General features: G+C 38.8%; 1 protein-coding gene across 10 annotated transcripts in view; it reads right to left on the bottom strand.

The window, feature by feature from the left end:
- TNRC6C (trinucleotide repeat containing adaptor 6C) overlaps positions 1 to 25866 on the bottom strand; it is a 110456-nt gene that overhangs the window by 11991 nt on the left and 72599 nt on the right. For 4 of the 10 annotated variants that reach the window (XM_072880851.1, XM_072880856.1, XM_072880850.1 and 1 more), the window contains 14 exons: positions 19191 to 19400; positions 17808 to 17974; positions 17049 to 17153; positions 16520 to 16600; positions 15822 to 15879; positions 15467 to 15612; positions 7630 to 7779; positions 6232 to 6378; positions 5650 to 5772; positions 4189 to 4272; positions 3636 to 3867; positions 2077 to 2244; positions 756 to 947; positions 465 to 608 (listed from right to left, as the gene is read on the bottom strand). In XM_072880851.1, the coding sequence (XP_072736952.1) occupies positions 465 to 608; positions 756 to 947; positions 2077 to 2244; positions 3636 to 3867; positions 4189 to 4272; positions 5650 to 5772; positions 6232 to 6378; positions 7630 to 7779; positions 15467 to 15612; positions 15822 to 15879; positions 16520 to 16600; positions 17049 to 17153; positions 17808 to 17974; positions 19191 to 19400 (2007 nt within the window). The remainder of the gene's footprint in view (positions 1 to 464; positions 609 to 755; positions 948 to 2076; positions 2245 to 3635; positions 3868 to 4188; positions 4273 to 5649; positions 5773 to 6231; positions 6379 to 7629; positions 7780 to 15466; positions 15613 to 15821; positions 15880 to 16519; positions 16601 to 17048; positions 17154 to 17807; positions 17975 to 19190; positions 19401 to 25866) is intronic. The other 6 variants (XM_072880854.1, XM_072880860.1, XM_072880859.1 and 3 more) reach the window with 4 other exon arrangements.

The raw sequence follows: 25866 nt of genomic DNA on the forward strand, positions 1-25866 counted from the left end.
GGTTTTGGGGATAAAACAGCTCTAATTTATTTTGCTGACTGATATTCTAACAAAGCTACAATTAATTAGTGTGACAGAAGCCTGGTGCCTCAGCAACAACTCTGGAACTTTTGTATTGTGTCTTCTGAGTATTTCACAAAGTGTATGTAAGAGGTTGGTCAGTATGGAGAGCAAAATCTTGTTCAAAACAAAGTGTTACAGGTTACAAAAACTTCCAGTGACCACAGAAGTTTATATTACATCTCACAGCCTTTTCCAATATAAAAATATTTACATTCCCATGAAAAACCAGAAACTTCTTAGTCCCATATTTAAGTCAAGTATTTTCAGTAAAAGTTCAGAGCAGAAGCATTAGTAGATTAGGATTACATGCAAAAATACACTATAGCCATAATATATGAAGTCAACTTTTTTGGAAAGAAAAAGAAAGTATACACAGATATGAAAGTAATTTGTGTGTTTACCTCCACTCTTGAGAAGATAGCGATTAACGTCCTGTATCGTGGTGTTTATGGTAGGCCCAGTTGGAACACTTCCAGGAGTAACATCGGGGTCATTTTCAGGATCAATATTCTGCAGTCCTTTCCATGGCACTCCTGGATGAAACTCTGTTTCCAATATAATAAAAAGAAGAGTATATATAGTCATAATTCTCCAAAGTTCCTGTGTATAGAAGGCATGAGGATTCAATAAATAAAACCAACAATATGTTTTAAAGGACATCAGCTTAACACAAATGCTTTGTGTTTTGTTACCTGGTGGCCAGTTTATGCTGGAGCCATTGGAAATTTTATCACTATCGGTTTTGGCACGTGACCAGCTGTGAGGAACAGCTACAGGTGGACTGGCGGGCGATTCACTGTTTTGAATCAGATCATACCGGCCATAAGAGTCATCAATGGAGGACTTTCCCGGAGGACCAATACTTAAACCTCCAGGTATAGCACCTGTAATGAATGAAATGGAAAGGCTTTGTTTAGGAGTGGGACTAATTTTGGGTATGAAATTTCATCAGTCCCTATATTTTGTTGTTATTTTATTTTTTTCTTTCCGTATTATGAAGATAAAAAAGAAAATTAAAATATGAACACAGTAAGCAAGGCTTAACAGCCTCTGAAGCCTTACTAGGAATTACAGCTGTGAGATACACCGCTGGTACAATCTAGACACTCAAGTTAAAGAAATTCGCATTACATTACTGCCAAAAAGAGACTAAGTAATTCAAATCATTACACTGATGGTAAATAGGAATTTGCTGAGACAGCATCCTAAGGAATATCACTGTAGGCAAGCCCTCTTCTCATCCTTCTCTAGGTATTCATTGCTGATGGGATGGGTGATTCGAAATGGCCATTCTCATGTTCCTACAAACTATCAAACAACTATTTGGCATAAGCAGTACAGCTACTTGCAGAATAAAAAACTACGGTGAAAGAAATAATTCATACTACTCATAATAAAATCCAGGATACAATAAAGTTAAGAGAGCACCATGTTCTAACAGGATAAACTTGGTACAGGAAATGAAGGAATAAACGACTCAGGATACTGGAGGCATTAGGGATAAAGGTGTTCAAACAGATTAGCGATCACTTCTGAAAAAATATGAAGTTTGTGCACCTAACTCCCAGGGTGGGTAATTATGCAATCCATCATGCCTTTGTACAGGACTGGCTGTGGAAGGTTGATGATATTGGAAAAATTGTGGGAGAAAGCCAATGTAAAGTTTTTTTGGATTGAAGGTATGCAGATCTGGAGTAAGGGGATGCTTGTGGGACTTGTTTTGCCAACGCTAATGGCTTGTTTTACTTGAACTCCATGTTCTAAGCAACAAAATTCAGCAAATAAAAAAAACATTCCTACATTGCACGTACGAAGTGATAGCTGCAAGAACTTCAATGCATTGCTGCACGTGACTGCAGAAATCATCTTAAAAATATCACAGTCTCAAAGGGTGCTCTGTACCAACCATTTATGAGCACCTACTGAAAATAGTAACATGAGAAAAAAATTACAATTGCAATATGACTCAAGTCGCAAAAAGCCAGACTGACACAGAGATTAAATGCGACATACCGTGCTTGCTGGAGTTCTGGTCAAGCGAAGAAGCAGCACTAGACAGATTATCCATTGAGTTGGGGTGTGTCCACTGAGGAAGGCGAGACTGGGACTGAGAAGTGTCCTTCACTGACAAACCACCAGTAATGTCCATGTTATTTACATTCATGTTCGGGTTCAGTCCAGCTAAGGTGAAATAGGTCATTAGATATCCATAATATACTGGAGGATTAAAAGATGCGTTTAAAAATCCAGCTGAGGAAATTACTAAACATTGATTTTTCAGACATCTGTATGTATGTGTAGTAATTTATTACGCACATTTTCAACCTGCTGTCAAGAACTTTTGCTTTTATAGGAACACCAATATAACTCCCACGAATTCAGAAAATGTTAAAACTTCGCTAAAAGGAAAAAAGAAAAAAGATGTAGGGATAATATTTTAAAGCTGTCAGTACTTGCAGTCTCTTCGCTTGTCTCAGAAAAGGAATTCTGGAGGAATGCACTGGAATGCTACATTTAAACCAGTGAAGAATTTACAGCATTCCTTTGCTAAGCCAAAATATTCCTAATGTCTCACCAGCACACCCCCATGATGTCTGCCGTTTTATTTTGCTAACAACATTTTAAAAATCCCAAACAAAGCAACTAATTAAAAGGTCATACAAACAGCTGGTATGCATCAGAGCAGGTATTGTACTATTTTGGCATATATTTTGTAGACACAAAACAAAATCACTCAGACTATATTTAAGGAATAACTTTGACATGCTTCTGTGACACAAATCTGGGTCCTTTTTGATATATAATCCTGAATGTTAGCAGATCACAGGAAGCTGAGATATGATAAGAACCTCTTAGACTTAGGCCTTTAATTCATAAATTCTTTTGCCTTCTGATGCTCCCTGCTATAACAGCTCACCATAGCAGTCAAAATTACCTTCTTAACTGCTGCATGGTAGATAAAGCTTGGCAATTCTATTGTACACAGCATAAAGAGAGTCACAAAGAGATTAAATGAATTCCTTTATGTCATAAATGAGGTCTGTAGCATACATCAAACAATCACAGAAAACAGGTCTGAAAGGTTGTTCTGTTCACCCTGTCTCAGGGCCGAATCAATTATTTTGACATCAATCATATCTGACAGATCTATGTCTAACCTACCACAAAATGACTGGTGAAGAAGATTTCAGAAACTTCCCAGATGATTTATTCCAGTACTCTGCTTTGCTTAAAGCAAATAAGCAATCCTTAATGTTTAACTAGATCTCCTTTTATGCAACAAAAGTTTATTGCCTCTTGCATTAGCCACATGCAAGAAAACTTCTTCAAAGCTATTTTTTACATTTTTGAAGATTCCTGCATGTCTCTTAAGTCTTCTCTTTAGACTAAAGTGAGCAGAGGATTTCATCTTTTCCTTAGCAGTCATGTTTTTGAAACATCTAATTGTCTGCACAACACTCTTTCTGCATTCCTTCAAACTGATCTGCATCTTTCTTGAAATACATTAACCAAAATTGTTGCCTTACCAGTTGCCTTTTTCATACGGAACTGCTTTAATGAAGGACGCTTACCAAGAGGGTAAGGAGCAAAGGTGTTCGGTGAAGACTGTTGCTCTTTGGTCTGCAGGTCAGGTAGGCCGGGAGCCTGGGGATGGGGTGAAAAGCTATCCATGGCTGATTTGCCTGCAGAGGGGTGCAAAGATAGATGTGGAGGGGGAGGCTGCTGCTTCATAAGCAGGGCCTGGGCCAGCTGGCGCTGGTGCTGCTGGATCTGCTGCTGCATGTTATTGATTGTACGTGCAACCTGGCAAGAAAAAGAATCAATAAATGCTCAATTGAACAAAGCGACACTAGATTCCTTGTGCCTTTCTCTACAGTGAAACAACACAATAGATCTCTTTACAAATAAAAATTGACTGTATTAACGGTTGAAGAGCTTTCCTCCAATAACTGAATGCTGTGAAATAGCTTTGTTACTCTAGCACTCTTTCCTTTTCAATACGTAAGCCATGCACTATATTATTGTTTCTAAGGACGCTTTAGCTGCTTTGGTATAATGTAGTCCAATCTCTAAGCTATTGAAACCAAACTCTAATGGCAAGATTGAACTGGCAGGCAAACCTACTTGCTGCTCCTGTTGTCTCATGGGTCCGGAAACATTACGCTGAGCCTGTAACATCTGCTGCTGGATTTGTAAACGTTGGTATGCCTACAAGACAGAAACCAGAGGTCAGAGATCCTAACATACACAATAAACCAAACAAGCTGGCTTGAACTGCTCTGATACATTATAAAATAGAAAAGACAGCAACATTGGAGTTTTCTGAAAATAGTCAATGACGCAGAAGTAACAATCTTGTTACAAATGTATTTTATAATATATTTGTTTAAGTCCAGTGTTTGTTGGTTTTTTTTCTTTTTAAACCAAACACGTCGATTAAAAAAACTGAAGAGTAAAAGTTTGCACGAGCAATACGTGGTCATTAAAGATAGGAACCTATTTTTTTTCTGAAAAAAAAAAAATTGTCACACAAAGCAAAGATTAAAATAAAAGTTTATAGTATCATACAAATAGGATAAATATCAATAGTTATTTTTGTTTTGGCCATTTTGAGTTCTGACAACAGTTTGTATTTAATCAGTTGTGCTGCTTTATTCCAGAAAAGTTGCACAATTTTCATGTGGATAACTGGGCAGTAAATTTTTTTTTCAAGATGTTTCTCTGAAACACGTGAATTCAAAATCCAAAGGAGTTCTGTACAGATATTTTTCAAGTAGCTGGGTACTGTTCAATTATTACCATGGCATGAGATCAATGCTGTGCTCCTCAAAACTAGGAAACATAACCAGAAATGAATAATACTATCAAACACTGTGACTAATAAAAGAGTTTGACTAGCACATTGAGATCAGCAACTAAGCTAGTTTGTCATCCTCAATTTTATGTTTAACCCTAGCAAATACTGACTTACTGTTAGCACTATCTCTTTTAAAAACATTCTTAAAATCTAATTAAATATTTTCATACACACACACACGAATGTAAAATTTGCAAATATAGCAAAAGTACACAACTTCTTAAAAACAAGTAGTTCTTATCACATGATGTGTTTAATATACATTCCATTAATTACAGGAAATTTACCCTACACTTTATTATTTAGTGAGGCAACTGAAGGAAGTTTGCCAGGTAACTTCAGGTGACCAGCACTGCTGAGATTTCTCTCCTGTTATGTTGTGACACAAATCTCCCAGCTGGTCAATCAGTTGCATAGGTTGGTATGTGATACACAGATTAGTCCTCTTTGAGAATATACTGTGTTACTCATACCAGTATGAAGACAGCTGACTTTTTAGTTCCACTGATCAGCTGTAAAGGATAATTATTCCACAAATGACTATTTATAAAGCCTGAGGCAACAAACCATGATTTTGTTTCTTTAAAAAGAAACTCTACCAAAGAAATCAGCATCTGATTGTTTTAAAGATGTCACATCCTTTTAAAAATTTAGTTAGCCATTCTCTTATTTTATCTTCATGCCTTCAATTCTGATTTACAGCTTATTTGCCATGTCTTTTAACTTACCAGCTGCAGCTGATAGAGCTGGTTCAACATCGTCATATGCTGAGGATTATTAATTGGCGAGGTTAACTGTGCAGGGCTGAGACCAATGTTTTTTGCTGCAAACTGCAAAAGCTGTGCTTGAACCTAAGAAAGAGCAGTGTATTAAACATTGTACATTTACTTTTAACACTGCCAAATGTGTAAGAGTCACAAGACATCAGCTGGAAAATATTACTATTACCAGAAGTAGTACCATGAACTATCAAAAAATTAACAAGAGGCTCTAATACAAATCTTAATAACCATACTCAAACGTCCATTTATAGAAAAAGAGCTGAGAACAAACTCCTCAGCTCTCTAGAAACACTACTTTTTTCAAAAAGGAACATGAGAATGTGCCCACACAGATAACGTACAGAATATACACGAGACCATCTTAACCGTGTAACATGCTTACTGGCTGGTAAATAAATCAACACAGACAGAACCAGGCAACAGTAGCTACAAAGCCTCAGGAGCATGACAGAATGCATATAGAGAGGAGAGTGCATATGGAAGAGTTCCAGGGAAAGGGAAAACTCATGAGTGGAAGTGTCATCTAACCTGAGGGGATAGAAACTGAGGCACTTGAGCACGAAGACTAGGCTGGGATGAATTAAGAGGTTGCACTGGCGGTTGCTGCGGCTGTTGCATGGTCCTGGCTTGTGCTGCTCCGCTATTGCCAAACATACCCAGATTGCCACTCGGTATCTACAGCAGGACAAGAAAGACATTGGCATTTAAAGACATCACTCAACATATAACCTGGAAGTTACTTATTTGTGCAGTCTTTATCCTCAGTGATTATGACAGGCACGGATAAAGAAACCAGTACATACAGGTTTAGAATCAGGCATGGCAAAGATCGCCATGTACCCAACATCCCAAACCTCCAAAACTTTGTACAGATGCCTGAACAAAAGGTAGCTGAAGTTGAAGATCGCTTTTATAAGGATGCACAACCCTAGAGGGTCACGAGATGAACAATGAAAAGTACTCGCCAAAAATGTTTGTATTTGTGTAGCAAGGGACAGGAGAATGGAGTCGTTAAACTCACAGCATCCCAATCCTTAAATTATCTAGGCAGTTTGTATATTTAGTAATTTTACAAAGCTACTGATAATGGACGTGCTATTAGTGCAGTCTCCGCTTCTGAAAGATACGCTTAATGGGCTGTAAGCGCTGGCAAGTATTGCCTTTAGAAAACTAACTTTAAAAGAATATATGTAATAAAAGCCACCATAGAATATACAGTTTTTCTGTGTTGTTATCTTTGCTGGAATGTCAATTTATATGGCAAAAATAACCATTTCATAATCGACAGTAGTTTATGGCCTCTCAGTCTGGTGGTGTTTATCAACCTTCCCCTCCATCTCCTTTCCTTTTCTCTCCTTTTCTTTCCCTTTCAGCACGTTCTACCCAGAGGCCAAAACATCCCTTTTGCCACAATGCTCTCTTTGACCAGAGGTGCTAGAAGCACAGTTTCTTTCTTATCACCTGTCAAAGCTATGAGCTGTCTTGACCACTTACAGCAGGAATAAAAATGCCCCCATCACTTCTCACCCATCTCATCACTGAATAATTATGCCAGCCAGGAAAGACAAATTAGAGCAATGTCTCTGCCTTAGAGTCTGTGACAATTAGCAACGCCTCAAAAAAAGAAACCTCACATCAATCAAGGCAGAGCTCTACCAGGGTTCAGTGGTATAAATCCATAATACTACAGTCTCTTCTCAATGGATGCATGTAATTAGCAGGCTAATTACAACTAAGCAGTTGTTTTATGTGCTATAACGTGAAACATTTACACAGCAGGTAGTTTCTCCACTGATATTTCATGCAAACAAAGATGTTGCACGCACTTTAAGTTTAAAGCACTGTTTCCCCTGGGGAAGTGATGGGCACGAGCAGCGAGTCCAAGAGAGCTGAAATTCAACTTGGGATCTCCCCCAACAGCCTTACCTGTCTAGAAGAATTCAAGTTTTGCATGCCCAGCCCTGAGGCAATCCCGCCCAGGGTCTGATTAGGGAGTGCACTGTTTGAAAGGGGGAGCTTCAGGCTTGGTGAAGGCAAAAATGGTGAAGTAGTGGGCTCTTCCACTAGGCCGCCATCCTGATTGGAGAAAGAAAGGGTGAGCTGTGTGCGGTGCCCAGGAGCAGACAGCGCACAAAACAGTGTCCCATGGAAATATAAAAGGGCATGGATGAATAAAAATATTTAAAAGAAAAAAAAAAGGTATGAATAACAGGGAATGAAAAGTATGGAGTGAAGGGAGAAGAAAGAGAGAAATAGGATTAAGGTACTGTTTTTAATCTGCACTTAATCCATAAATGCACAATCACGCTCACCCACCTCTCCAGAAGGAAAGGAGGGATTCTAGCAACCGATCGCAGAGCTATCATGCGGCCATCGCCTCCTCCCCTCTTAGATTTCCTCCTCTCTTCTCCACCAGATTGAAAGGTGGAAAGGGAAGAGACCCAGGGAAGACATTTCAGGGAAGTCTTTTGTTCGTTTGGTAAACTCTCAGCAGTGGAGCACAGACATATGACACACTGCTTTTGCTAACCCAGAACCTGGAAGAGGCCAGATCAGCTTATTTGACACCAGTCTGTATTTGGTTCCACATCATAGCTCTGCTCTTAAAAAAGCATTTTTGCTTTAATCCCCTTTCCTAACTGAGACACATGCGCCTTTTTTAATATTCACATAGCACTGAGTTATTATTATCCACTATGAAACATTACACTCAAATGCACCCAATGAACACAAAAATACTTAAAAACAATAATGATAATGTTTGTCTGCATAGCCTTCCTAGGAAAGTGATTAAGACACTGCCTGAACGTCCCCCAGGAGGAGGCAGATTTTAGCAAGACATAAGGAGCCCCCTCTGACAACCGGGCTGTAAGGTACCACAGCTGAACGTGGATACAATGCACAGAAGGCAGCCCCCGCGGGGGGCAAACAGCAAGTCAGAAAATAAAATAAATCATATAATCCCCAATCAAACAGGTAGATATCTAGCTAGTATTACAGTGGGGTACCGAGTTCTATCTCAAACTGTGCTTTGATGTCTGGGAAGCCTGCGGCAAGCATGATCAAATAACACTGTGTACAAAGTACAGCTCCAAAAACAGGCAGAGTGAAAAATCTTTAATTTGCAATGTGCTGGACTGGTGTTTTTCAGGCAATATATTCACTGCAAAGAAAGGCTTTTAAATAGGTGAGGAGCTAGGTTATTTCAACCAATAAATTCAATGCCCCAGAAGATTGTGAGATACTGAGAAACGTCCTTTGTTAAAAAAGCAGCCCAGTCCACTAACCAGATACCCAAACAAAAGACCTAATGCAGCAAGCACGCTCGGTAAATTTTATGTTCTAAGTTAATCCTGAAAAATGCATTTTCAACAGCTTTCCTTTGATGCAAAGAAAAAGTTTCTTTACTATCAGGCAAAGTGACACTTGACATGCTATCTGACTATCCTGAGGGGGACACTGACATTTTCTAATGATATCCCCAAGGCCTTTCAGCTCAAGATACTTTACATTCTACTGGACATCAGTCACACTCCACAAACAACTGCAGCTTGCATGACAGTAACAGGTTCAAGGATTTCTCCTTAGATCACAGACATATGTTTACAATTCTACCCTTCCCCCTTTAAAGTGAAAATAATTTCAAGCTTCGTGCGTGTTCTCTCCTTCAGATGCCATTGTCTCCTATGTGAACAGACCTATTGACCATGAAAGACCAATGCAATGCCTTCCTGCCCCCAAAATTTATTCAAGTCTTGTCTCATTGACATTATTTGTTCTCATTTTGGAAAGAGGCAGAGCCAGGGACGGTGGAGGACAAGCCACACTGGAGACTCAGGCATCTAATTTCCAGAACAGGCGGACTCTTGCTGCAAGGCCACCTTCACTAGCGTTTTGCTTGGCTGAACTGCAGCAAATGTCTTCTATAGCAAGTTTGTAACACATTGTTCACATTCACTTTGTTCTATTTTTTTAAATTTGAACTTATCGCAAGGTGCCAACTGTGCTGCACAAATCTGTGCTCTGTAAGTGGAACTGAAATCAATTCATTTAACATAAAGCATTTTAGTCGGTCAACAGAAAGTACTCATTCTCAACCTAAACTAGGTGATACCTTTACTGCTGACAATGGTTTGTGACCCATTATTGTTCAAGGCTCCTTTATGTAAAGTAAAGGGTCCTAATCTTTCATCTTCAGTGATTTTCTTACAAATTTATATTACATTTATCCCTCAGGCTAATCAATTAAACAAATCCCCTACATCTGAATTGTCAAAATCATGCTCAATCCAGCACTGCATTTAACTTTTTTGAAGGGACTTGACATAACTGTAAAATCCTACCGGTAGCAGTATTTCCTTCTACAGGTTTCCAACACAAAGCACCACACTGGTGCTCCACAATACAATACTTTTAGGACTTTGGAAAGTCTCTCACAATAGTCTCATGTACCAAATATGACAGAATGCAAGTGGCCATTACTCAAAGATTTTTTAGCCCTGTGAGATATGGACAATTTAGCAGAGGATTCCTGGACATTTTGGCAGTCACCTGCCAACAACTGCCACTTCATGAATCAAAATGGCCCAACAGACAGATGCAAGACTGATTAATTTCCCAGAGGTCTTTATACACAGTCAGTTACAGAAGTAGTTAGTAGAAAATACACATTAATAACTTCTTAAAACAGAAAAAACCTTTTCCAAAAGAGGAAGTTAAAGTAATAAAATCTCACCTCAAAATAAGTTCTCTTCAAATCTGAGAGGAGTTAGGTACAGGCAAAAGAAACTTGCAGGAAATGCAATACTCCAAGAAGTACTCATCATTGGTATTTTTAATTTTGAAAGCATGGGAATATGAAAGAAGTTTCAAAATTTAGAAATTCAAAAAAGAAACAATCACTGGGTCATAGGAAGCTGAGACGGAGGAAAGAAGAATTATTTAAAAGTCAACCTTAAAATTCTAGTGATCATCATCTAATTGCAAGGCCTGCAAAAGTGTTTCTGCATAATGATAAAATATTCCATTCATTATCCCAAAGACAAAAAGCAATCACACTCACCAGAGACAACTGGGATCAGAATGTGAAGGACAAGGTTGAAAAAAACAAACAAACACTATCTTTGAATTAGAAACAAGGAAAAGATCTAGTCAGAGTATCTTTGGAAGAACATAATTGCAGCCAACAGGCATCAAGACTTGTAGATCTGGACTTCTCAACAGTAGAGAAGAGGAGCTGATCAATGAGTAAGACAGTAGTGAAAAGGAGACTTAATTTGTAAGGTGAGAACTTCACAGTCTCCTATAGGCTCAAGAGTTTGGAAGAAAGTTTAGAAGCAGCATTAGGGAAAAGGAAGACAGGACTCTGCTGGCAGTATGGGAGAAAGCATAAAAAAACAAAGACAGAGGAGAGCAGGAGGGAAAACGAGTCTGCCATGGAACTAACAGAAGCCTCGCAGAAGGCAAGCTTGAGCTAATGCCAAAGCTGGCTGATGTTACTTCTCTTCAGAGAGCTGACCTGACTTTTGATCATGTACATCTAATGCAATGGTCCAGAGTTCAATACCTGCAATCTGATTGTGCTAAAAAATTAAGTTACATCTCTGTATGGTTCAAGATTTTCAATTATGGGGTGGTCAACACAGATCAGCAAACCATCACATTTTTCTTCTGAGCTTAGAAGAATACTTGATAGGTGCAGTGAGAATACACACCAAACTTGAGACCCAGTACTCAGGAGTGGTACCCAAGCCAAGTCCCTACACCTTAAGAAAAGATCCTTTGAAGCACTCTGGGCTTATTTCCGCTATTTTTCAGGATGCTTCCAGGAAAATCTTACACCCTTTTCTTACAAATTTGATGGCTCCAGGAGACATCATCAGGTAACATCTTCAAGCAAACCTGATACCTAAGTACAGCATGCTCACCACCAAGTATAAGATAACGTGGTTGAGATCACATATCAGGGTACTGCTAGGCTGGATCATTATTTCCTTGAAGCCACTGGATTTTCTCCCTTCTCCTTTTATGGTGCTACAGGGCAAGATAACATCCTGAAAAATAATACAATTAACAAAGCACTGAGTGCCAAAGATTGACTCAGTGCGACACAGAATAAAGAGTATCTGCAGCAAGCATTGAGGAACAAGTGAAAGCAAACATTCAAAGGTGATGTTCAGTTGCACAGACCATTGCTAATCCAGACAGAACAGGGAGTCCAACGGGTCCAGAAGCAGATGTCAGGACTGGAAATCCTCTCTCCTCAAATGCATAAGGTTAAAAAAAAGAGTAAGTGCTGGTTTTACCTGTCAGAAAATGCAGGAGAAAAATCCTGGAGACTCAACTCAAGTGAGCTGAGAGAATCAGCTGAGAAAGAGTGGTAGCAATGAGCACACTAACCCAGCTTACGATTTCATGGAGGGGAACCTCACATAACTTACTGAAGAGTCGGCAAAGCCAAGCAAAAGGATAATGACTTAGTAAGACAGTAAGTAAAATAAGGAACATTGGCTGGAGTGCTTTGTGCAGCTGTGCGGAGAGCTTGTTCACTGACCAAGGATGACCTGAGCAGGAAGCGAGACAGCTCCAGGCTCATGCTCTGAAATAGTACCTCAAAGGGCAAAAAGGTTTTGGAGAAGAGGAGTTGCTCTAGTAGCATAAGCTGTAAATCTGGAAAGAATCTCTTTGGAAAAAATATCTATTCTTAGAGCAGAAACTACATTTGTTTAATTCACTTAGCAAGTTGCTCAACACTCTGATAGCTAACAAATATAGTTTGGGATTATTTCCTTTGTTATAGTAAAGTCACTGTGACAGATTATGCCTAGACTGACAGATTTTACTTGCTGTATGAATATTAATGATTTTAGTACTCCCATCTCAATAGTTGTGTTTAACATATGTTTCCATAATTATGCATCATGCTGCACATAATACACCTCTCTCTCTGGCAATAATTTTACTGCTCAAGATATTGCTAGCCTAGAAAAGAAAAGGTTAACTGGCATGCATGCATTAATTTTGTGACCTTCATCAGGAGAGAGATCTTTCAATTAACATATTCATTAAAGTTTGCCATAAACAAATAGAATTGCCATAGTTGAGGATGAACTTTACATGGCAGGAAGAGAAAAAGAAGGAAAAAGAGCCAGGTTGGGCCTTAAATTGGAGGAAATACACAATCAGTTTAGTCTGGTTTAGGGAACAACAACATAACGGACACTACATCATTCCGATATAAGTAGGGAGCCCAGAAAGAACAAATGTTATTATTCCCCTCAAAGCAGAAAAGCAATTTTGTAATATATAATCTTTGGAGGAAACTGCTATGACACTAGATTACACAGCACTGTGGCAGCATTTGAACTATCACAAAAACTTTTCGTATGTAAGGACCCTCTAAAGCAAATTTTATATAGACGTTAATTTTTCCTTATTAATATAAACAACCCATAATTATGTAAGATGCATTTGTATTTAATCAAATTAAGTTGTTTACAGTCTGCATCATACCAGCACTAAAACTCAGCAAACTGTTTGGACTGTGATGACAGCAGAAATAGCAATAGTTGTCATTTAAAGGTCAGTATTTATCAAATGTCCTAGCACAGGACCCAAGGAGTTGGCCTGGCCCAAAGACTTGCAGTGAATGGAGTTAAATCCAGTTGGCAGCCAGTCACAAGTGGTGTTCCTCAGTGCTCAGTACTGGGGCCAGTTCTGTTTAGTACCTTTATCAATGATCTGGACGAGGGGATCAAGTGCACCCTCAGTAAGTTTGCAGACAACACCAAGTTGGGCAGCAGTGTTGGTCTGCTTGAGGGTAGGAAGGCTCTACAGAGGGACCTGGACAGGCTGGATCGATGGGCGGAGGCCAATTGTACGAGGTTCAACAAGGCTCAGTGCTGGGTCCTGCACTTGGGTCACAACAACCCCAGGCAATGCTACAGGCTTGGGGAAGAGTGGCTGGAAAGCTGCCTGGCAGAGAAGGACCTGGGAGTGTTGGTCAACAGCTGGCTGAGTATCAGCCAGCAGTGTGCCCAGGCAGCCAAGAAGGCCAATGGCATCCTGGCTTGTATCAGAAACAGTGTGGCCACCAGGACTGGGGAAGTGATCGTGCCCCTGTACTCGGCACTGCTGAGGCTGCACCTCGAATGCTGTGTTCAGTTCTGGGCCCCTCACTACAAGAGAGACATTGAGGGGCTGGAGCGTGTCCAGAGAAGGGCAACGAAGCTGGTGAAGGGTCTGGAGCACAAGGCTGATGAGGAGCGGCTGAAGGAACTGGGGTTGTTCAGCCTGGAGAAAAGGAGGCTGAGGGGAGACCTTATCGCTCTCTACAACTTCCTGAAAGGAGGTTGTAGCGAGGTGAGGGTTGGTCTCTTCTCCCAAGTAACAAGCAATAGGACAAGAGGAAACGGTCTCAAGTTGTGCCAGGGGAGGTTTAGATTGGATATTAGAAAAAATTTCTTAACCGAAAGGGTTGTCAAGTGCTGGAACAGGCTGCCCAGTGAAGTGGTTGAGTCACCATCACTGGGGGTATTTAAAAGACGTGTAGATGTGGTGCTTAGGGACACAGCTTAGTGGTGGACTTGGCAGTGTTAGGTTAACATTTGGACTTGACAATCTTAAAGGTCTTTTCCAACCTAAATGATTCTATAGCACCACGCTAATTTTCTTAGCGCAACACCTGGGAATCTGTCACAACACAAACCATAACTTTAAGGATAACGCTATAGTTGAGACTATAAGAAAACACAGGGTGGAGGACTGGAAAGATAATCATTATTCAGGGTCAGTGAAGTTTTTAATACAGTCTGTGTTAACAAGATTAGATATCGTTACTGTCTCACATCCTGTAAACAGCTTATGTAAAATGAATTGGTTTCAGCATAGTTTGTGAAAACTATTGATTTCTGCATTGAGAAGCCACCACCCCCCATCTTTATGAACATTTCAAATAACCTGTGAAATAAAGACTGGCACCAGAGACTATTCTTTCCTTATTAATAATTTTCAGGGAGATTCTGAGGTGATTTGGTGGGTCTCTTTGTAGGACTTTGTGTCAGGTTGTAAATCTCATTTCCTGCTGAAGATCTGGCTGCACTTTTCCCTACATCCTTTTCTTTAGGCACTTTGAATCTTGGACACCAGGAACTTCTGGAGCCTTCTCCCCAGTCATTAAATGGTGCTGGAAAATTTGTCATATGTGATCACAGAAAAGGAAGCTCATTGGAGAAGCTATTTATGACTGTGCGTGTCTGCTCTTTGACTTAACAAAAATACCTCAGCTCCTCATTCCTATTTAAGTACTGAATCTCACTGAAATCTATAAGGAGCCCAAAACTCAAACAGAAATTAGGAGCCTAATTCTTGAAGATTTTGGCCTTGGTCCTGCCTGATCGTTACTTTGGGCAAGGGTCACTGACTCTCTGGACTCCTAGAGAGTGAAAGGCTGTCTGCACTCTGTTTCTTTGTTTTCCCCATTTCTAGTTCCGTTGCATTACTGATTCCTTAGTAGGTTTTCATTTCAAGTGTAACACTGGGGATGACCATTGTTTATTTCTATGTGGGAATCAAATCATTGGTCCTCTCCACAAGGACCAAATTCCCCACAAGATTAAAAAAAGAGAAGAAAAAGAATAAAGCAATATGTAATTATCTATCACATTTCTCTCTACAGCTTTCTAAACAGACAGTAGAAATCATCGATATTTCTATACTGTGTACAGTTTTGACTTGTAAATCACATTCATATTTCTGAACTTACCTTGTCAAGGAAGGTGGGGCGGTCCATGGAAGACTCTTTGGAGATCGGTGGTGGGCGGCAGCCAAGGGGTTTGGTGACCATTCCATTATAGTCGGTCACTCCCATTCCACGCTTGTCCATTTCCACCTTCTTTTCCAGCAGAGCACCTTCACAGAAAGGGGAAATGTATTGAAAAAGGTGACATGAAGTGAATTTGCCAACAGTAGTTCAGAGAGGTAGGTCTTGCTTACAAAAGCAAAGGCAAGAAAATAAATATTATTGAATATATCTGGGATAAGATCAAACTCTCAGAATCATGAATGGTTCCTGTGTTGCTTTAAAGAAAGCAAAAATATTTAGTTACACAGATACTTACTCATGGCCTGATCGAGATTCATATTGTTGCTCTTCAAGGCCTCTTCCGCTGGCTCTCTCTGTCAAAAATACGGATTATGTTAAGAAAAAAAGTAATCATGCTTATATGATTTCACAGCAAACTGAGAAAACACATACTTCTCAAATACTGGATTTAATATTTAGTCAGCAGCACAAATAACAACTGCGCACATTTTTTTCTGCTTTTACTAATTCTCACAACAATTCAGTTAGTTTCAGTTTGTCAAGTAAGTACCAGTTCTACAAGGTCAAATCATACTGTTCTATTTAAATTTCTTCCTGTTTTCTATGGACAACTTAAATATCACTATGATATGCCTTCCTCTAAAAAAAACCAGCTATACTCTAATTTCACCTGTTTAATAAGAAAAGGGGAACAGGAGTGGAATTATTACTGCAGTTCAAAGTAACAACTATTGTTATAAAACTCTGAACTTAAAAAGACCTATAAATGTCATCACACAAAGTATATAATCAAGTAATCTCAGAGAGCACTCTACCAGCTTAGGGTAGATGTCAGAAATTTGAGTAAATGTCTAAATGCAGGTATCAGAACTACTGCCCGGCCTGAAGAAAAGCCTGGAGACCTTTTTGCAGCTACAGCCTGAAACATCAAAAGTCAGAACTACAAGCTACAAAAGCTAAGCCACAGGTGTGCTAGCTGTGAACACTACTCACAGGGAAGCCCATGTCTGTGAGCTGTTTTATCAGACGGTTCATGATCCAGGCCTCATCTTGCTTGCTAGATGTCTTCATGCCCTTAGTAAATAAATAGGAGATTCCATTAATGGTCTGGTTCCCCTGTTCATACTCGTGAAATGTACATAAAATACATGGTAAGTTTTTCTTATTAATAATACATGCTACTGAAAGATATATTAGTACATTAATTTAGAAAGTATTGAAGAACCCTCCGAACAACGTAACTACGATTCTCTTCCCCCACAAAGTGTACAAATTTTATCTCAGCTGAATAGGTGTTCAGTGTACTATTTAGTATTTGATTTGCCGACCACTGAATTAAAGCCACCTTTGAATTTACATATTTCATTTTAATCCTTGGCAGAAAAACATAATGAAATCAAAGATTCTGAAATAGTACAACACTTCCTGAAAAACATTCCCAAAAACGAGTTTGCAACCTTGAAGTTAAGAATGTTACTCAGTGAATTTTCTTAAAAACAAACAAGAGCGTCTAGATAAACACCTTTAAAAGATCTCTGTGCAGCTTTTCTATCACAAAATCCTTAAGAAGTCTCTTCCTTTCAGTTCTCCAGAAAGTACCAAGGGACAAGCGTGGATTTGTTTTGGGCTGCGGACAGTACAAGAAACAACCATACTTGATCAAATCACTGGCCTAACTGTTGGCTAATGGAATAACAAACAAACTGGCTAAATGCATTCCCAATTCCTTTAAGTTACAGCCTGGCCTTGTCCTGAAATAAAGACTGTGCAATGGAAAACTTCCTGACATAATTCTCTATGTTCTTGGTTGAGTGCGGCATTAATACAAATTTGCTTTGTTCTCATACCAGTACCGACCTTAAAATTATCTATTTGTCCTCACAAATTTTTTGCTGAACCACTTCATCACAAACTACTGTTTGCTTTTCTACCACGACGGAAAGTGTATGAAAGCCCCCTTAACACTTTTTCTGTTTCTGTTAATACATTATCATTTCTTCAGAATAATTGGAAGCTTATAAAACTTAGAGAAAACAAAAGCAGCAACAACAAAACTCCCGAAGCACCTGACATGCTTAAAGTCAAAGATCTCCCATTTTCCCCTAGAAACAAGGTAGGCTGTACTTGAGCCACTGTAGTGGCAAGCTGTGTTTGTGTTCAGGTGTCAGAGGTCTAATTTAAGAGTTCAGGTGTAATGCAACAGAAAATTTGTGACAAATTATTCTACAAATGTTACACTAATTCCACTCTTTTCTAGAGAGTATCTTTATTTTTGTCTTACCTTTTGAAGTCCTTTCTTCGGGGCGTTCCCCCAGGAATTACAGGAGGAGCTGCTCTCTTGTGAAGCAGTATTATTCCACATATCTCCTTCTTCATCTTCCCACTGACTAGTACTGAGATTCACTTCATCCCCACCACTGCCCCAGCCTTCTTGCATAGATTTTGAAGCTGGAGGGAAAGGAAAGAGGGAGAAGAAAAATCAGATTCAATTTCCTTTTATGCCATATCCAGTATGCTAACATTTGAGTATTTTCAAGAGATACAGAGGTTCATCAAGAGGCTTAATTGGCATTAAGTGATAAAGACTCCTCCTTTGAAGCTAGCAAAAAAGAAAAGTTCTCTAAATACTTTATAGAAGAAGTTGTCCAGCAACAGCAAGTCTTGCTTTTTCCTGAACAAGTAAGATCTGTGGTCATGGTCATTCCAGTCTCCTAGGAACAAGGAACCAAAAGTATGACCACACACTTGTTAAGTGCTATTTTGCTTTCAATGAATCTCACCATTTTAGCTGCCACATTCTTCCAATGAACAAAACCAAATTTCGAGGTCACTAACGGTCAGAAACTCATTCCCATCTCAGAAGAATGGGAACTGAAAGGAACACGTGGGCTGTAGGGAACACTTTACATTAAGTGACGAGGCTGTGTCACCTCATTCCGTTTTATTCTGTTTACTCTGTTTAAAGCTGAGATTACTCATTTTAAGATCTCCCCCTCTCTGTTTAGGTTTTCTGGGCCTTCTATCTATCTCTCAGTATAGTATTTTGCAGGAGTGAAGCTTAAAGACTACCACAGCCAAAACAAAAGTCTAAAACAAACACTGTAGCCTTTGGAAGATTTTTGTCAAATAACATTAGTTAGGAGTCGTGAAGCAGTAAGTACCTCAGGATGTTCCTGAACCTGTCAACAGTTTTAATAGCTGAAGAAGATATCCACTCCCTCAGTTTAACAGAACAGTGAAGTTATGACCAGTCGTTCTCATGTGTTTCTTTTCCTACCAGAATCAATCCTATCTTGACTGAGCTCAGTTGTTTCTCATCCTAATACAGGTTTCTTTTAGGCGGCTAGGGACAAGTACTGTTCACATTCTTCTGCAGTTTCACAGTTTCCCACATCTCTACAATTTATACTGCTTTCAAAGTACATGAAAATACTTTAAGGAATACCTTTAAATTTACTGGATCAATGCACTATAGCTATATTTTTGTGTGAATATGGTATCTGGAATATCAATGTTTTGAGACAACTAATGGAGTTTTAAGAATGAAATTATTAAGATTTAAATGCACAGAAAAACAGAAGTGCTGTTTAAAAATACTGGCAGAAGCAAACACACTTTGCCTTTTTTCCCCAACCTCTTACGACAGTGACAACCACGCACGTACCTGGTTTGCACAGTGCTGGGGCAGCAGCTGGAGCATTTGTTCTTCCGTATGTCCCTGCCGACTCGGCAGGATTATCTCCCCACCCTGTACCACTGCTGGGGGGTTTCCCCCATGCTGAAGTGCCATTATCAACTGCAGCAGAAGGGGATGACGGCTCTCCCCAAGAAGCTTCGGTCTTTGTGTGGACAGTAGGCATTTCTCCCCAGCCTGCTGAAGCAAGGGGAAGGAGAGAAGAACAGTGATGAGAGGCAAGGTTTCTTTTGTCAGTAATTTCAAAGATGGACATTTTATTCAAGTGTTTGTCTGGGAAGAGCATGAACCAGTAAGTAGACACAGTGATTCTAATTAAGCATATAAAAAAAAAAATCCCTTTGATTTGGTCTCAAAAGTCTTTTTCTTAATTGAATACTAATGCCAAGTTGTCAAGACAGAAGGAGTATTTTCAACATAGCCAGGAGCAGTCAGGCTGCCATGTGAGCACCAGAGCTGGTCCCAAGGGAGCAGTTGCTCCCAATGTGACTTCTCCAAGCAGACCAAACAGGGCTCGGGGAGCACACGCAGCAGTGCGAGCATTCAGGAGATCAGGACCCAAATTTGAGTTGGGCCTTGCTTCCCTGAAAGATTTTAAGCTATTTTAATTCCTTTTAACTACTTACAAATTATCAAATCTCTTTTCTCATGCCCTGCGAGTAAGATGACATTTGTTTGTTACTGCTTTCAACGTAGATTATATATGTTGTATGCATTCCTTAAAGCTTTTATTCCAGCTCATGGTTGACTGTGTTCCCTACATACCCCTTCATCACTGAGCCTCAACATTATAATAAATATGATTTTTAAGGAGAACTAGACAAGACTGCAATTAGAATCTATAGTCAAATCATGAGGAATGGCAGGTAGAAGTCATTGTTTTCCTACAGAGTATTATTTTAACTCATTGAAAGACGTAAACTACTGTAAAGAAACGGTCTTAGTCTGGCTTGGCTTGCAGGTAATACGCTTAAATCCATATGACATTGATTTTAGCACTGAAGTTGAATGTACCAGGAACAGCCATATACCTTCTGAGTCCTAAAGAGCAACACTGACCAACACAGCAAAAGTGTAAATTGAATTGAAAACAACCATTACCTCTTAAAAAAAAGTTTTTTCTGAAGAGACAGATTTGGATCATAGATGGAGTTCAAGGTACTTTTAAAAAATATACAAAAGAGACAGATCAAGAAAACAAAGTTTTTACATATACCTTATATTAACCTGTTTTTCTACAATTATCACAGAAAGCATTCCTTTACATGACAACCGAGATCTCAACAAGTATTGCAGAATTCAGTCTGCTTAAAATTTCCACTGTTAATCAGGCTGCTAATTCAGGAACTTGCTCTCTTTTCATTGGAGATGAATATTGTTAAGCCTGGCTATTTTATTTCCATCAACTATTGCCCTGCCAAATCTGTAACTTCTGGCAGCTCACAACATGGAACCAGATCTGGTTAAGAAAGAAACTTGGTTTTGCTACTACCCATAAAAAGTGTAATTTCTGGTTTCAGATTATTTTTATGATTTTAAGGACTAGATGCCTACTTTGCTGCAGCACTATTCCTTTTTTGCTCCCCAATGCTATCCGTAAAAATACTCTGGAAAGGTTTCAAAGAGCAGAAACATAACATTTTCTACAAAAACCGACACCTCCAGTAGGTAGACAATAGCAAGGAAGTCGCCACAAAAGAAGTTTATTTAAGAGTACCTTGAAATACTTTAAACTAACCAAGCAATAGTGTTTCATTGAGCAACAAGTCTTTGCAGAACTTACTGACGTCAACAGAATTTCTGTTACTAGAAACTGCAGGCAACATACATCGCCAATAATAACTCAAACACTGGCTAGCAGAGAAAAAAATTCCTTTCAAATAGATGGGCTCGTATCTGTCCACTGCTCCAATGTTACCATATTACATATTTATTTTAGGCTCTATTTCTTAAAGCAACTGCCGTTCTCTCAGATACTGATAAAAGTGCATATGACATAAAACATAAAACTAAGCCTACATGTTCAGGAAGCCGTAGCTTAATAAAGCTCCTTCACCACCAGCAAGATTCATTGTGTTTTAAAACATACTCCTGAAACAACCCAAAATTTCACTGTTTCATTAATCTGATTTCCATTTGAAACAAAAATACTGTGTTCTAAGCTCTATCAACGTATCTTAAATTTCTGGTTATTTTAAAGTGTGTACAGAAGCCAAACTCACAGACACACATATGTATGTATATAAATGAACCTCTACTTAACACGACAGCTTCCTTGGTGTTGCACCTAAAATACTTATCCAAGCTTTCTGCTTGTATCTGTAAGCCAACTTTATTTAAGGAGCGCTTTATTTGAATTTCTGCCTCACTACTCAGGAGGCAACCTTGTCAGACAACTGCGTGTATTTAATCATATTGGCATCTGAAAAAGATTAACTGCAGGCAAATGAAACAGAAAACAAAACATCTCTAAAGCACCAACTAGAATGCAAACACAAATAGAGAGAGTGCAGAATACTAATATTTCCCTGAGTTCATGCAACCTATACTGGAAACTCTACGTAATTCAATTTACGAAATCAACCTGAAAACACAATTCATATATTGAAAAGGCAAAGTGTGCTAAGTTGTAGAATAACAACTCAAAAGAACCGGTCCTTCTGTTGGTCTTTACTATAAACTCAACAACATTGATTAAAGACCACAGATGTGTAATGTCCAAGTTATTTTGAGTTAAGTGCTTTAAATGCGCTGAGCAGTAAATAATACGGGATTACAAATAATGAGGGAGCCAGCCTTTACTAAAAGAGAATACTTGCAAGTACATAAAAGCAAACAAAATGCATCAACTAAAAGTTTTCAAAACTACCTTAAGAGATCAAATTAAGTGCAGGAAATTAGTAAATAAAACCTGAAGGCTGCTGGAGAAATAACTTCTGCACTGCAAAAATTAACCTGTATGTAAATTCCAGGGCACTTCTCAATTACGAACCTGTTTTCCCCTCTGTGTTAAGTACCTGCTGTCTTAACGTTACTATCTCTGGGCTACCTTTTTATGACTCCAAATGACTCTGTTTTAGAAATTTAAAAAGGTGAATAAAGTTACAGTTTTGAGTGACTTCTACAAAATTCTACAGGTGAAAGAAGAAATTTGCTATGTATTCTCCAAAGGGCTCTCTTTTTTTAAACAAGGTTTTTCCTCAATTTTTAAAATAACTCAGTATGTTTCATATTTGAAACAGACACAGGTGGAATATAGGTTCAAAGAGTTTGTAGTCTCAACAGCTTGCCTCTGGCAGCGTGATGCTTTCCAGTATTATCGCACACCTTGCAATAAAGGCACCTCACAAATGGCATTACAGTGGGTTGAATGAAAGAAAGAAACTATTTTTAAGTTCATTTACACAGCTGTTTGGAAGGAAAACACCTTCACAGTGGTCTCAAAATCTGAACTTGCCTAAAATTTTCAAAAATTTTGCTCAGAGAAAACTTACTTTTTTAAAATGAAAATAATACGCATATAGGCTTTCCCGAGAAAAAGCTCCATGCCTTAAATAACACCCAGATCTGCACGAATGTTGTTTTGCCACAGAATAAGCTCTGTTAAAGGGTTCTTTGGCAAGAAAGTGAGGTTTTAATACTGAAGTTTTTAAACACTGTTAGAATTGCAAGAAACAAAAAGATCACAGTGAGTAATAAACATGGACACATTGGCAGAGCTTTGTTTTATAGAAATAAAAACATAATTAACATTGGGCCACAGCCAACAGGAAATCCTCAAGGGAAAGTGAAATGTTAACTAAGCTGTGGCAGGATGCAGTTGTTTTCCCTCAAAATAACCCTATAGCCATTTGGATGGCAGAAATCATTTTCCTTGAAGTTGTTTGGTCTGTGATAAATACCAGAGCGTATGACTACAATACAGGCAAACCAAAATATTAGAACCTTATGTAGATGAAAAAGGAAGAAATTAGGTAGAAAAAATGAGATTGTTTACTAAATAGTCACTAGTTAACCTGCTACTAATAGAAAAGATAGAATCTATTGGGGAGTGTGTGTGTAAAGGGGAGGGTTATATAAATTTTTAGGAGTCACCTGTAACCTTTAACCTTTCAGGTCTTCATTTTCTGAAAGGTATTCCAGGTCATGCGGTGGAGCTCCATGCCTTCTTATATTGCTCAGCATTATTTGGCTTTCAACCTTGTGTGAAAATAGAGGGCAGGTTTCTCAGTATCACCTGGCTGTTCCCCAGAACTTGGCTGTTAGAGGGCTGAGCACCCATAACAGGATTTTAGGTTTTTACACGAGCATCCTAAAGGAGCTCAAAACTGATCTGGTTTAAATCCACTCTGATGAAAGTTCCAAGGAAAAACGCATCTCTTGCATTCTCTGTTTCACATAAATTACATGCTATGAATGACACATAAGTTGCCACTGAGACAATGGCACAGGATTATAAGAGGAACAAGAAGATGTTCAGAGCTTTCAGAATTTAGATCTGGTTCAGATTTTTAAAACTTATGTTCCTTGCTCTCTAGGAACCACAAAGACCTCAATTTTCAACCTAAAATCTCCATAGGGAAGCCTACATTATCTTTTGTTGTCTCTTTTCTCAGCTGGAGGACTGGTGGTTGGAACCCTGCCAGTCTTTACCTACCTAATGGGAACAGGAAAGCATCAAGCCCACTCCTCAGCATTTGGAGGAAGGATCTGGTGCTGTTTGGGATCCAGAAATCTCTCTTTTAATCATCCTTGTTTGCAAAACCTTTTCTCACTTCTTATTCCCCTTGTATCAAAGTTACAAGAGTTAGAAGTGCTAGTAAGAATTTTGCACAAGTAATTTAGATAAAAATTGAATCTAAATCAAAACCACTAGCTTTCTGCTCGTCTTTCTAAATAACTCACCACTGGTTTGGGAACAAGCTCCTATAACCAGAAAGGACTACGTTTATCACATTATCTATCCCCCTTTTTTTTCCCCAATAGACAAAGAAACTCCTTAGAGCATTATGCATTTTCATCAAGTGTATTCCAACATCTGCTTCACATCAATAGCTTTTAAGTTCTGTATTCAAAGAATTTTAAGAACTTCTGGGGATGGGTGACAACTTGAATAACAAGACTCCCTTTGGCCTCCATCTCTAAACTAATACAGTATCAACTTAAAACCCAAATGGAACTGCTGCTCCTTTGTGAACAGTTAACTAGGGCTGTACAGCAAAATTAAAATCCACTTCTTTGCTTTCAGGATGCATGGCTGTGCCATCTTACAGCTGTGCCAGACTTCCCTACGAATACAGGAACAGAATCCAGGGTTCCTTATTCATGGTATTCCCTGAATACAGGGAATGATAAAAATGATTGGCAAAGCACATCATGACCCACGCAGAAGACAAAATGCCAGTGGTAACTACTTAGTTCAAGTGTTGTAATGTTTTAGATGAGCACTTAACCTGTGCCCTATGGCACAACCTTTATTACACAATCATGTTTTGCATGGAAATACTGTATGTGGAAAACTGTTGTTGGATGAAATTCGGTTGTGGATTACAGAAGTCTCCTGGCTACAGGATTCTTGTCTCCCTTACTGTAGAGGTTGGAAATGCATAGCCAATGGGACAGGTAATTGGAGTATGAAAAAATAAGGTTAAACAGCACGACAACAAACTATAAGCCCATGTCTGTGTCGTAGGAACGCTGCTCACTACTAGTTTCTCATCTTTTAGCTGTCCCAGATAGGACATGATTTGTAGATGTTTTAAATCTGTATAAATTTCCACAAAGACCAACAGGATATTGCTCTACAGCTGCTATGTGCTACATGCAGTGTTAAAAATAGGTCTCCTGCACTTTGAATGGGGAAACTAATAGGATCATTTTAAATCACATTTTTTGCTCTCTCTGTGTGAGATAAGCACGAGACTAGTCCCTCTCAGGCACAGTCAAAAGTAAAGATGGGCATAACACATAAAGACACAGGGGACTGCTCCTAGCTTCCATTTGCAGGTTAGACAATAATCCTTCGAAGTATTTCCATGCATGGCCTTTAGATTTGTACCTACGTACACAACTGTAAGCGTATGTAAGCAAAAACACACAACAAAAGGCCTAACTTATGCCCTCAATAACTTGATCTAAATTTTAATATCAGAACTGTATTTTAAATTGTCCTCACTATTACTGAATTTATCCTCTTTCTTGCATGCTGTCTTAAGTATATTGAGAGTTGTTTTTGCTTTAGTATCTTAGAATCTTTCTAATGAACATTTTTGCAAGATGCACAATACTGTCATTTTAACCTAGTCTTGTGGTATCCTGAGTGGATGGTTACAAATGAATAAGCAGTTTTCTGCCTGCATAAACATATTACTTCAAAGAAACCCTGCCTTTGCTACCATCTATTCTCCAGAGGAATCACTACAGATTAACACCAGTTTTTAAATTCCATTTTCAAAATCTGAAGGACTCGGAACAGTAAGTTTTCCTCTGCAAGATGTTAGATTATTTGAATACCATTAACAATACATTGCCTATATGAACAGTTTTACAAGCACAGATGTAATCATCCAAAAATCAGCTTAACAAAAACCAAAACAAAACAAAGAGACACCCAAAACCCCACCCCAAAACCAACCAAAACCCCACT

The sequence above is a fragment of the Ciconia boyciana genome, chromosome 16, assembly GCF_034638445.1.
Source record: "Ciconia boyciana chromosome 16, ASM3463844v1, whole genome shotgun sequence".
Taxonomy (NCBI): domain Eukaryota; kingdom Metazoa; phylum Chordata; class Aves; order Ciconiiformes; family Ciconiidae; genus Ciconia; species Ciconia boyciana.